At 42.0% G+C, this 14,045-nt stretch overlaps 1 protein-coding gene across 2 annotated transcripts in view; it reads right to left on the bottom strand.

Moving 5' to 3' along the window:
- Positions 1 to 1,674: 1,674 nt before the first annotated feature.
- Positions 1,675 to 14,045, bottom strand: part of MIPEP (mitochondrial intermediate peptidase) — a 158,378-nt gene continuing 146,007 nt past the window's right edge. For both annotated transcript variants that reach the window (XM_003919753.2, XM_010335180.2), the window contains one exon: positions 1,675 to 1,935. In XM_003919753.2, the coding sequence (XP_003919802.1) occupies positions 1,838 to 1,935 (98 nt within the window). In that variant the 3' untranslated portion in view covers positions 1,675 to 1,837. The remainder of the gene's footprint in view (positions 1,936 to 14,045) is intronic.

The following is a 14,045-nucleotide window of genomic DNA, read 5'->3' as shown; positions in this document are numbered from 1 at the left end:
CCTGGCCAATATGGTGAAAACCTATCTCTATTAAAAGTACAAAAATTTGCTGGGTATGGTGGTGCATACCTGTCCTCTCAGCTACCAGGGCAGCTGAGGCACAAGAATCCCTTGAACCCGGGAGGTGGAGGTTACAGTAAGCTGAGATCATGCCATTCCATTCCAGCCTGGGTGACAGAGTGAGACTCTGTCTCAAACAAAGTAATTTTCAAAGTTCTGATTTTCCAGCATCTTCTAGGTGATGTCTTCCTTTCCCTTTTCTGAAGAATGCTTGTAAAAAGGCTCCACACGGACTTCTTTTTTCGGTTCCTCACCCCTCCAAAAAAGTGCTGATGAAAGCACTTTTCAGATTTACCTGTAACTGATTAGCAGGTTGATGTCCATTTCTCCAAGTCTGTTTCCCAGAATGAGCTGGCATCTGTGTCATGCCAGTTTGTCAGGATAAGATCTCTTCTTCAGTTAGCTTGGATACTGTGAATTAATAGGGTGAGACATAGAAGCAGCTAGATTCCTCCCTGCACACTGGACCAGAGTCCTTCCTTGAACGGTCTCCCTTCCTCAGCTCTGCTTTGGGTGTAGAGGAGACACCACTGCCAGGTTTGCCCGACTCCATGCCCAAGGCTGTATGAGCTGCAGTTTTCAAGAGCTGCTGCATAGAGAATCTCCGACGGGGAGCAGAAGCGGGAGGGACCCCTGCAGCACTCGGTCAAACGCGAAGCCCTATTCAGGGGGTGCCAGCTACTCTGCTTTGTGGTCAGTACTGATTTGGATTTCGAAGGGTGAGCAGGCAGTGGGGAAGTATTAAGGGTTGATTCCCCTTGCATCCAGGTGCACCTGGCACAGGCCAGTCACTGATGGTGTTTCTCCATCCTGTTTCTGAGCATGAAGAAATTCCTCCAGATTCTGCAAATAGGTTTTTTTGTGTCCTAGTTTTGGGTATTTTGAATCTTTCATTTCATCATTGGTCATTTGGTGGGAAGCAGGAAGAGGCTGTTAGCAGATGCCTTTTTAAACTGGAAATCTGTAATTAAGTATTGACTTTAACGGTGGGAAAAACCCATTGAATAATTTATTTACTGATATTAACAAACCAAAATACAACATGGTATGCAATAGTGTAAAGCAAATGAGTTCCAGATAAAAACAGGCATGGTCCAAACCCCCGTTTCCTGATTCACCATTTGCTCGACACTGGCATGTCACTCATTAATTGTACCAGCGCTTACTCATTCTACCTTCATTGCCAAGTCAGAGAAGTCCTCTGTGTTCTGAGTCTATCTGCCTGAACATTCAGGAAAAAACAGTGCAGATAATTACATGTATTTTGGAGACCCCACTTGGTTTGCTGGTTGCTTGTATCTGACTATTTAAAGTGCATATTCTAAGCCTACTTTAAATAGAGTTCTTAAATGGTCATCATTCTTAAAAGAACTATATGTGCAATCTTTCTGAAGATTGCTTCAAACTGTGTCTTAAACAGATGCCTTTGCTTTTAATTAAATATTTAATTAAACCAATTAGAGGTCCATGGAAAGCAGAAAAAGTTCAACAGAATAGTGGTTATACTAAGGAAATGCCCATACCCTCCATTTAAGAATGCCACATAGAAGTGTCATTACCAGCTCAGAGATTTCCAGGTGCTCAAACATTTGCCAAATGGGTGAAGCGCCAGCATAATTAAAACAAATGATTTATTCCAAGTTCTATCACTTTAAAGTTTTTCAGACGTTATTACAGAAGTGAACACTGAAATCAGAAACAAGGTCTCACCACCGTAGCATTTATAATCAAGTCATTATCTACATGACCTTGACTTAAGAGGTTTTGAGTACTTCTGTTATTTGGAATCCATGAGGAAAGTTTCGAAGTCCAGATCCAAGTCAGAAATGAGGGCACTTACGAAGTCATCAACAGAAGGACACTTCTGAAGCATACCTGCAAACAAAGGACAGGTCAGCACTGCATTCACCAGGAGGTAACAAGAAGGACAAAGATATAAATTCAAAGCCACTGGCTTTCTGAAATAAGACTCTGGCTCTATAATCTGACTGTAAGAATATCATAAAGTCAGGGGCAGTGTGTGGGCCCTGGAGCTATTTATAATTTTGATGCATTTTTACTATCAAATCAATCCTTAGCTTAGAGATTCAGGCCTAAGTGTATTTTCTAAGGGCTTTTATTTTTGCATATATGACTTACACTTAGAGAGTGCTACTAGAAAACGGAATTTTTTTTGTGACCTTACACTTAGAAAGTAATATTAGAAGGCTGAATTTTTTTTTTAAGTTATATTTGACTGGGATGATTCAGAATTTAATAAGTTTAATTACCTATCAAGTTTTGCTATCAAGTTCTATATACTTTACAATCAATTAGATGTTAATTCTTTTCTAGAAGTCTTATATCAGAATCAAGTTATTGGCTTTCCTTCAGATTTCCCTGTCCCACAGAATTCCTAGCTTTGCAGCTGACTAACTGTGTAACGCAGAAGTCACTTAAAATCTCTGGCACCCAAGTTTCCTACAAGGTTGCTCTAAGGATCAAACAAGATGTAGCAGAATCAATGAAGCAGCATGCCTAGCATATGTTAATAATTCAGTAAAATGTGAGTTCATGTGCTTTCTTCACTCTAAAGAAACCAAAGGCAAAGATTTATGCAATTAGCCTTATTGCTTCAACCTACGTTCTTGACAGGAAATGCTAACTCAAGGGTTGAACAGGCTTTATACGCCGACATGTACTTTGGGAGATGAATTCTGTAAAACAGTTTTCAAAATCAAGGCATTAAGAGATTGCTGGAATCTTCTATTGTTCTCTTATCTGTATTGCAATTCAGTGAACATGTACGAAGCATCTACTGTGTGTAAAGGATCAGGCCAGGTCATGGGCACATGGGCGGGCAGGCTCAGTCACAACATGAGGGTGAGAAGGACACTCACGGTGGTGGGCTGGGCGGAACTGCATATCCATATGGGGGAAAGCTAACCTTGACCCCTCCTGGATACCATATATAAAAATTAATTTGAGGTGATAACAGACCTAAATGTAAACACTAAAATTATTGTCTTAAAAAAACCCATGAAGTATCTTTCTGACTCTGAAGTAGGTACAGTTTCTTAGGACACAGAAAGCAATGACCATAAAAAGAAAAACATTAATATGTTAGATTTCATCAAAATTAAAAATGTCTCTTTAAAAGAAACCATTAAGCCAATGAGCAGGCAAATGACAGAGTAGGAATACTCACAAAACATCTCACATAAGACTGGTACCCAGAATACATAAAGAACACCTTCAACTCATCATAAAAGGATTTTTTAAAATTACAAATTGACAGAAGATCGTACCTTCGCAAGGTCAGACCTTTCACAGAAGTATCTGAATAAACAACACAACCAATAGGCACTGAGAAGACATTCAACATCATTAGTCATTAGGGAAATGAAAACCATACCCACAATGAGATACTATTACACATCCACCGGAATAGCTTTTTTTTTTTTTCTTTTTGAAGATAAGGTCTTGCTCTGTTGTCCAGGCTGGAGTGCAGCGGTGCGAACATGGCTCACTGTGGCCTTGACCTCCCAGGTTCAAGTGATCCTCTAGCCTCAATCTGAGAGTAGCTGGGACCACAGGTGTGTGCCACCATGTCCAGCTAGTTTTTAAACTTTTTGTAGAGATGGGGTCTTGCCATGTTGCCCAGGCTAGTCTTGAACTTCTGGGTTCAAACAATCCTCTTTCCTTGGCCTCTCAAAGTGCTGGGATCACAGGCGTGAGCCACCATGGTCAGCCAGAGTTGCTAAAATTAAAAAGGCTAAAAATACCAAATGTTGACAAGGCTGTGGGCAACCTGAATTGTCATACATTTGTGATGAAAGGATAAAACGATATAACCACTTTGGTAAAAGGTCTAACAGTTTCTTATAAAACTAAACATATACCCACCCTAGGACCCAGCAATTTAATTCCCAGGTATTTATCCAAGAGAAATGAAAGCATATGTCAACAAAGAAACAACTTGCACAACCCTATGCTGGAAACAACCCAAGTTTCTAATACTGGGATATGAATACACACACTACAACACATTCATATAATGGAATATTACTCAGCAACAAAAAGGAACAAATTACTCATACACGCAACAACACAAATGGATCTCAAAAACATTATGCTGAGTGAGAGAAGCCTTATGAGAAGCAGTACAAACTGTTTGATTTCATTTATATGAAGTTCACCAACGTTAAGACCTAACACCATAAAAACCCTAGAAGAAAACGTAGGCAAAACCATTCAGGACATAGGCATAGGCAAGGACTTCACTATTAAAACACCAAAAGCATTGGCAACAAAAGCCAAAATAGACAAATGGGATCTAATTAAATTCCAGAGCTTCTGCACAGCAAAAGAAACAATCATCAGAGTGAACTGGCAACCCACAGAATGCGAACAAATTTTTGCAATCTACCCATCTGACAAAGGGCTAATATCCAGAATCTATAAAGAACTAAAACAAATTTACAAGAAACAAACAAACAAACCCATTCAAAAGTGGGTGAAGGATATGAACAGTCATTTTTCAAAAGAAGACATACGTGAGGCCAACAAACATGAAAAAATGCTCATCATCACTGGTCATTAGAGAAATGCAAATCAAAACCACATTGAGATACCATCTCACGCCAGTTAGAATGGCGATCATTAAAAAATCTGGAGACAACAGATGCTGGAGAGGATGTGGAGAAATGGGAACACTTTTACACTGTTGGTGGGAGTATAAATTAGTTCAACTATTGTGGAAGATTCCTCCGGACCTAGAAATAGAAATTCCATTTGACCCAGAAATCCCATTACTGAGTATATACCCAAATAATTATAAATCGTTCTATTATAAAGACACATGCACAGGTATGTTCACTGAAGCACTGTTTACAATAGCAAAGACCTGGAACCAACCCAAATGCCCATCGATGATAGACTGGATAGGGAAAATGTGGCACATTTACACCATGGAATACTTTGCAGCCATAAAAAAACGATGAGTTCAGGTTCTTTGTGGGGACATGGATGAATCTGGAAACCATCATTCTCAGCAAACTGACACAAGAACAGAAAACCAAACACCACATATTCTCACTCATAGGCAGGTGTTGAACAGTGAGAACATGTGGACACAGGGAAGGGAGCATCACACACTGGGGTCTGTTGGAGGGGGTCAGGGGAGGGACGGCTGCAGGTGGGGAGAGGTTGGGGCAGGATAACATGGGGAGAAATGCCAGATACAGGTGAAGGGAGCAAACCACATTGCCACGTATGTACCTATGCAACAGCCCTGCATGATCTGCACATTTACCCCAGAACCTAAAGTACAATGAAAAAAGATGTACTGATGTCTACTACTTTGATATGCATAAAAATACAAGGCCAGATAGAGAGATGAAGAGACGTAAAGATAGGAAAAGGTTGACTACATGGCAAGTACATGAGTGTTTATTGTACTATTCAACTTTTCTGAATATTTGAAAATTTTTAACATAAAATCTGGAGAAAAAGTAAACTGTAGATGCTAATAGCACACAAAGTGCAGTCTGTGGGAGAACAGAAGAGAAAGATGAATTCCAATGAAGAGATTCAGAAGGTTTGTGAAACAGATGGAGCTGGCCAACAACTTAAGAGATGGGGCCTTGTACGTAGAAGAGACGATATAGGAAAGGCATAAACGTGGGAAAATGCACAATGTATGCTGACCAGGAAAGGGTCTGGCGGGGTAGAGTGAGGCTGGAAGACTCTGGGAGACGCACATGAGAGGACTTGGGGCTCTGAACGCAGGCAACCCACAGAACAGGAAGGACAGACTGAGCTGGAATCTAGGAGGAACAAGGCGGTGTGGAGACACAAAGGAATCATGGGCAGTTACTAGAAGAGAATGTCATTGCTATGTCTATTTGTACAATTCAGTGCCAAACACAGTGTTCTTTTTTTACAGTAAAATCATCTGATGCATGAATGCGGGCCTTGCCTCTGGCCCAGCCGTCAGATCGACGGGAGCGCTGGGTACGTGATGACGGCTAAAGCAGCAGGGTTGACACTGTACCTTCGAGATGCAGGTTATTACTCGAGTAGACTCTACCTGATAAATCAGGTTTCATGTATTCCCTATGTGCCAGGTTTCTTGATACAGGGAACATTTAGAGGAAATATTTAATTAAGACATGGCTTTCCAGAAAATGTGCTAGTCTATCACACCATTTTCTTCCTTTTAGTATTTGAAACGTCTCTATAATCACATGCCTGGTCGTTTGTAACTAAATGACTGGAACAGTCAGAGGGAAAGCCATGCATTCAGAGCCAAGCTATTCAGGTAAGTATGGCCATCCTGTTCTTTGAAGTGGTTCGCTTCAACTCAACAAACTGCCAATATAAACATGACCCTGCTCTCTCCTGCCCAGCAGACAAGCCCAACAAGCCCACGTCCTCCTCCAATCTCCCACCTTAAATAATCCCTGGATCTCATAGAACGGCAACTGCGGCCACAAGAAAAAAATACATAAACTTGTGGGCTTTTCTAAAGAAATATGGTTAGAGCTAAATGGTTTGGTGAATTCGTATGTAAAAATGAGGGCTTGTGCCTGGAGGGATAATGGAAAACAGTTACTGGGGAAGAATCCTGGGCACTGGTATGCCAGTCCTGCTCTAATAAGATTTAAATGTTCTGCGAGTGTCAACATGAACTAAACCCTACACAGAGAAGTAAAAGAAAAACCCAATGTTTCAGGTAGTTCTACAAGTAAGAAAAACTGGATTTGGCTTTTATAGATGGACATCGTCAACAAATTCCAAGAAAGCTTTGATTTCTTTTTCAAAGCTGACAAAAATGTTCCCTTTGCCTTCAAGTCTTAGTTTCAGAAAGGTGACTAGTAAAAACTATTTTCTAGGCACCCCTGGGAACCAGCTTGGAGCTGTTAACTCCAATTCAGGTGGGTGGAGTTAACAAACACATTTCACTGTGGAAATCACCTAAATTAGGAGGGAGAATGAATGGATCTTGCCAAAAGGCCTCAAATAGGCAATAACTTTACAGCTAAAAAGAGGGAAGTGTCAATAGCAATATAAGAAAGACAAAACTGCACCAGGACACACACTGCATATATGAGCTCACAAAAGGAAGCAGGTAGATCTCCATCTATCTGTCCTACGGAGAGGGACAGAGAATATATAAAGAGTAGTTAAAGAGTGAGAATTTAATGTATTTTTCTCCTCATTTTACCCGAGATGCAAATCGGCTAAGAAAAGACGTTACAAGCCAGAACATTTTTGTTCTGATGGCTCGGCTCAAATTAGCGTGTTTCAAAATCCTGAAGTCCTAGGGTAATTATTCTAGGCCTGACTAAAATAAATCATGATATCAACAAGATTCTAAGACTGAGTCTTAAAGCGGTAGGGTTTCCAAACTGTGTCTTTCCAGTCCTTTTCTTCCAAGTGACTGCAGACATATAGCCGGAAAGAAAGTGGAGCGAAAGATCCCATGCAGGAGGACCTGACCTGCAGACAGCTGGCCTACACGGGGCTCATCAGAGAGAATGCCAGTCACTCTAATCCCAGAACCATGGTGGCTATTTACAGAGCATTTACTGGACGCCAGGCACTCACTGTCCTAAGAGCACTGGTCTATGGGCTCCTTAAACACACCTTGAGAGAACTATCTTCACAAGTAAGAAAACTGAAGCCAAGAGAGTCACACAGCTCATAGGTTTATTTGTTTGAACCCTGGCAGTCTGGTTACTGAGTCCATGCTCTTAAAGCACTATGATACATTGCCTCATGCCCTGAAATTCTGTCAATTATATTTTTAAAAGGTTTACATTTAAATATCAGCATCCTTGATGTGCCAGAACTTACATATGTGGAAAATCCTGAGAGAAAGGTCTTATTGTTTCCTGATGCCACCATGAGCACTTGTACCCAACTGATACAGCTTCTGTTCTGTGGAGCACTTTAAAAGCAGTCACGACTGTGCCCATCTAGCTGGAAGAAGAGGGCAGAGATCACTGGCTTTGTCTCACAGGGCTGTGGTCTGGTACTGCCAATGGTGGCTTGGTCCCAGGTGTGACTGGGACACTCGTGACCAGGACAGGCACTCAAGTCACGACCAAGAGCTTCCTCCCATCAGGGCACACAGTGCTCACAATGCTTGGTGGCTGCTGGAGTTCCTGTCCTGGCCTGATACCGAGAGAAAAAGCACCCAAGAGTTCTGTGCTTAGGGATGTTTTCTGGGTGCTCTCCAAGTATCTGCGGTAACCCCTTCAAACAGGAGCTCTTACAGGTTTAAGGGGCTCCTAACTATGCATATTTCTACCCTTTCACCAAGAAAAAAATTCTGTCAGCTCCAGGATGAGTTCAATGTGTACAAAGCTGCAAGTTCATAGCCTGTTATTTCGTAATACATAAGGAACACATAATCCAACCAGACCTTCGTTTAAAAATCAGCATATTCATGGCCTAACCTGTTTAACCCCTTGAATGCCCTTTTAGATGTACAACTAATACAATTATTTGAAAACATAATTGAGAGCATTTGGTTGGCAGTTAATTATGCCTGCAAGCCAACCTTGCAAAGGTGAAATCTTGTTCTGGCTCCCTTTCCTAAGGCCCTAAGGTGATATGGTTGGTGCATCATTTAATTTCATAAATACAGAGGATTACCAGGCAATTATAAAGTAGAATTATTTTAAGGCTTACAAGAAGAAGAATAGGTACATCTGTTTGAGTCTATTTCATATATTGCTTGGCACCAAGCAAGGGTGTCCAATGAAATGAAACTACTGCTGTTTGATCAATGGCTAAGCATGATTCGAGTTTAATGAAAGTCAAAGAATGAATGAATAAACGATTAATTGAATATTTGTAAGGGTTTTTTTCACTCATTTATCCATTTATTCTATCTGTCTGAAGGCCTAGTATGAATTTTAAAAGGGAAAAAAAAATCACTTGTTATTTATTAGGGAGATGTTATACACCAAGCTTGTCCAACTCATGGATGTGGGCTGCATGTGGCCCAGGATGACTTTGAATGTAGCCCAACACAAATTCATAAACTTTCTTAAAATATTATGAGATTTTTTTTTGGGGGGGTGAGTTTTTTTCTTCCTTTTTTTTAAGCCTATCAGCTATTGTTTGTGTTAGTGCATTTTCTGTGTGGCCCAAGACAATTCTTCTTCCAATGTGGTCCAGGGAAACCAAAAGATTAGACACCCTGTATACATTATACATATAAAATTACTAAGACTCGATTTTTTCTTTTGGAGACAGTGTGCCAATCTGTCATTCAGGCTGGAGGGCAGTGGTACGATCTCGGCGGCTCACTGAAGCCTTGACTTCCTGGGCTCAGGTGATCCACCCACCCCTTGCCGCCTTCCTTAGTTGGGACTACAGGCATGCACCACCACACCCAGCTATTTTTTTTTTTTTTTTTTTTTGGTAAAAATGGGGTTTTGCCATGTTGCCCAGGCTGGCCTCTAACTCCTGAGCTCAAGTGACCCACCTGCCTCCGCCTCCCAAAGTGCCCCACAGGATTACAGGCATGCACCTCTGTGACTGGCCGGGACTTTCTTCTGAAAACTATGATCCAGTGGATCTAAAAGTGGCCTGATATCACTGGTGTGTCAATTCGGAACCTGTCAGAAATATGAATACTTAATCCCCTATCTGAGCCCTGCTGAATCGGAACCTGGGGATGAGCCCAGCGACCTGTGTTTTAATAAGCCTTCCCGGTGGTGATTCTGCTGCATGCTCACCTTTAAGACCCATAACTCGGATGGACCTGTGGAAACCTATAAGCCTGAGAATGAGACGTCATTTCTCTCAACTGGAAACTATAACTTGAAAAATACTGAGCAAGAAAGATGTATACCCATATAATTTTCTACTTTATTAAACTAAAAAAGATTTCCAAGGTGAAACAGAAAACAACTGTTTCATGTAGAACTATGATTTGTTTGGGACACTGTTCTAAGTTAGTGAAGCCCTAGCTAGCTGCAAAAGCACCTACAATGGTCTAGCAGATTGGCATGGATACGGCCTGTGGATCTGTTGGGGGGTGGGAGGGAGAAAGGGATGTGGTGTCAGCGTGAGCTGCGTGGAAGCTGGGGGTCCACACTTGCTCAAGAAGCCTCCCAGATGGCAGGTGCCCTTTGGAGATTCGGGTAGTCCCTTTATCTAAAATATTAAAAAGCAGAGTATGTTTTGATTACTAGGAACATTCTAGAGGACAGTAACTGGTGTTGACCAGTTATCAATTCTTTTATGAGAAAAGCTCAGAAACACAAACCTAAGAAGCTTCTTTCATTCTGACTGCTCTGAACCTGAGAAATAGAACCCAGTATCAGTCAGGAGCCCAGGGGAAGCCACTTCTCAAGGAAAACATGAGGAAGTCATTAGGGGACTGGCCATCTGTGGAGAGGCCATGATTTCTGCCAAAGCGGGTGATTTTAGAAGAAAGGTGGATGCAGTGGTTTAGGTCTGACTCCCCACAGGCGTGGACCTCTCCCGCCATTAGGGTTTGGAGATCAATGCCTGGGCCTGCAGGCCAACCTCCCTGTGCACAGCAGCAAGCAGGGACATGAACACCCCTGACGGGGCTCAGACGGAACGTCTGCTCATGCACTCATCAAAGGTCACGTTTTACTAAGCACCTGTGTGCCAAACACTGTGTACAGGAGACAGCAGCCACATGGGTATGACTGAGACATTGTTTCTGTTCTCATGAGTCGGGGAGAAAGCCATGGAAATACATAACTGTTCATACAGCACCAAGGTATCAATGGGGTAGGACATTGCTTCTTTTTGCCACCTAGCATCCATTTCCCTTCTGGTTAGGAGAATGATTTTACTTTACAGCAGTGGTTTAGAGGTTGATTTTGTCCCTCAGGGGACATCTGGCAAGGTCTGATGACCTTTTTGGTTGTCACATTATGGGAGTGAACTGCCCTACCACACACAGGGCAGGCCCAACAAAAATAACTTATCTGGTCCCAAAACGTCAACAGTGCACAGGCAGAGACCCTGTGGTGGGTCAGTGAATGAGGAAGCTCTCCCTGCCCTTGGCTCAGCCAGTGAGGGTGGCCAGATGTGTTTTTTGAGGATTGACCCTTGAGCAGAAAGGAGAAAGGTCTATGGATTGCTAAGCCTGAGCCATCCTGGCGCAAGCCCTCTGAAGAACACACTCGCTCTCTTCCCAGCCCCCTGGAGCTGCTTTTCCGGAATCCTGTCCTGACTTCTTCCTCTGCTTCTGGGCCTCCTCCATGTTCTTCCAAAAAAAAATTCCTTTTCTGCTTTGATAAGCCAGACTTGGTTCTATTTCTTTCAAGAAGATTCCCAGTTGATTAAAGAAAAAAAAAAATTCAGTTCACCCATCATTAAAAAGAATTTAATGATATCTAGGGAACGGTGATCTTTTTATTTGATCAAAGACCGACCATCTCTGTAGACCCAGGGTTTGTACCTGAAGCAACTGTTTTATTTTTTAAGACATTCTCTCACTCTGTCGCCAGGCTGAAGTGCAGTGGTGCGATCTCTGCTTATTGCAACCTCTGCCTCCCGGGTTCAAGCGATTCTCCTGCCTCAGCCTCCCAAGTAGCGGGACTACAGGTGAGCGCCACCATGCCCAGCTAATTTTTGTGTTTTCAGTAGAGATGTGGTTTCACCATGTTGGCCAGGATGGTCTCGATCTCGTAACCTCGTGATTTGCCTGCCTCAGCCTCCCAAAGTGCTGGATTACAGGTGTGAGCCACGGTGCCTGGCCTACTTTTTCATTTAAATAATTCTCTTTCCTCTGGTTCATAAAGTCTGGGTGATACACAAGCAAGCTGTAATGACTGATTTCTACTCCCCACGTTCACTGGAAAACAGGGGTTGTTCCTGGCCAAAGAGATAACAGTGCCTCACTGCCACTGAGTCCTGCCAGGGTGTGGTAGGAGGTGTGCGCAAGTCCCACAGAGGGACTGCCTCTATAGCTTGGGTCCTCCTGAAACTAGCTCTTCCCTTGTGGAGTCAGGAAAGGAAGTATCATTGCTTTAGGCTTCAAAGGTGCGAGGAAAGTTCATGGACTAGGGGGCCAAGGGTACCCAGGAAAGGGGAGGTCTGGGTGCTCTGTGTGTGTGGCCAGGTGGATGGATTCCTAACACCAATCAGGACTGGCCAGTGCCCTGAGGCCAAGATATTCAGGACAAATACCGCATCAGTTCTTTAAAATCAAAGCTAAAAAATCAAAACCACAATGAGATACCATTTTACACCAGTCAGAATGGTTATTGGTTAAAAAGTCAAAAAAATAGCAGATGCTGGCAGGGTTGCAGAGAAAAAGGAATGCTTACACACTGTTGGTGGGACTGTACATTAGTTCAGCCACGGTGGAAAGCAGTGTGGCGATTCCTTAAAGAGCTAAAAATAGAACTACCATCTGACCTAGCAATCCCCTTACTGGTTATATACCCAAAGGAATATAAATCACCCTACCATGAAGACATATGCACATGAACGTTCACTGCTGCATTATTCCCAATAGCAAAGACATGGAATCAACCTAAATGCCCACCAGTGACAGATTGGATAAAGAAACTGGGGTATATATACAACAAGGAATACTACGCAGCTATAAAAAAAGAAAGAGACCACATCTTTTGCAGAAACACGGATGCAGTTGGAGGCCATTATCCTTAGCAAACTAACACAAGAACAGAAAACCAAATACTGCATGTTCTTATTCACAAGTGGGAGCTAAATGATGAGAACACATGGACAGAAAGAAAGGAGCACACACGGACGCCTATTTGAGTGGGGAGGCTGGGAGGAGGGAGAGGAGCAGAAAAAACAGCTACTGAGTTCTAGGCCTAATATCTAGGTGAGAAAATAATTTGTACAAAAAGCCCCCCGACACAAGTTTACCTATATAACAGAGCTGCACATGTACACCTGAACCCCAAAAAACCCAAGTTTTTTAAAAAATAAAAGTCAAAAGCTAGTCATAGTCTTACATTTCAGCCACAGCACTGGACTTAGTATAAATTAATTAATTAAGTCCCATCAGGTTTCTAGTTAAGTCCTATCAGTATCACTTAGGAAACAGTCTGGTGGACCAAGAAGGGCCTCAGACTCCAAAAAAGAAAATGTCCTGAGGACTCCCTAGTGGACCGCAGCTAGGTGGGGCCCTGTGGGTCAGCAGAGCGGCCATTCTGCAGTTCCGCCAGCAGCCTCGGGGGCACTGTGCTGGTGTGAATTTGGGGCTGAACGGAACATTATCTGGTCTGCATGGTATTTTATTATTTAACATTTCAGGCTATTTCTCTTCTGACTATACAACAGTTTTCCTTTGCAAAGGTGCCAAGAAAGAATCGAGAGAGAAAAAATAGCTTCTTGTTTTTCTAAATAAAACTTCAGGTGGCTCTAAAGAAGGCAATATATCCTGATGGTTACAGCAAGTGTTTATAAGTGATTATCTTGGGTTAACCAACTGGTTAAGCGACCTCAGACCAGTCACTTAACTTCTGCTGGCGGCAATCTGAGTAAAAGTAAAATATTGGAGTTTAGTATAATGTTTGAAGTTCATAAAACTGGCAATATGGCATCTACTTTGCTAGACTGTTAGTAAGGATTAAATAAGATACAGCATTTAACACAGAGAAATGCTCAGTAACTCACTATAACAACAATCAGACCAAAAGATTTATGAAAACCTACTTCCTAGTTCAAGAGTTGAAGGATGACGTTGCTTACTATTTTTACACAAGTTCAATTCCAAAACATTTTACTATGATTAAATATCATAAAACTATCATAAAACTAATCATAAGTGACTTATCCAGCCCATGAATCACTGCTTACTTTTTTCTGCTTTTCATCTGCTTTTTATTACCAACAGTTCTTAACTGTTTTATCTACTGAAAGAAATAAACAAAAGATGGAATTAAAATAAATCCATTTTTCTACTTGTAACTTCTAACTGTGATAAAAGAGTCTTCACTGGGGTGATGGGGAAGTTCTGAAAATGG

Source organism: Saimiri boliviensis, chromosome 16 (assembly GCF_048565385.1).
Source record: "Saimiri boliviensis isolate mSaiBol1 chromosome 16, mSaiBol1.pri, whole genome shotgun sequence".
In the NCBI taxonomy this organism is placed as follows: domain Eukaryota; kingdom Metazoa; phylum Chordata; class Mammalia; order Primates; family Cebidae; genus Saimiri; species Saimiri boliviensis.
The sequence above is the reverse complement of the archived record's forward strand: the minus strand, read 5'-3'. Positions and strand labels throughout refer to the sequence as shown.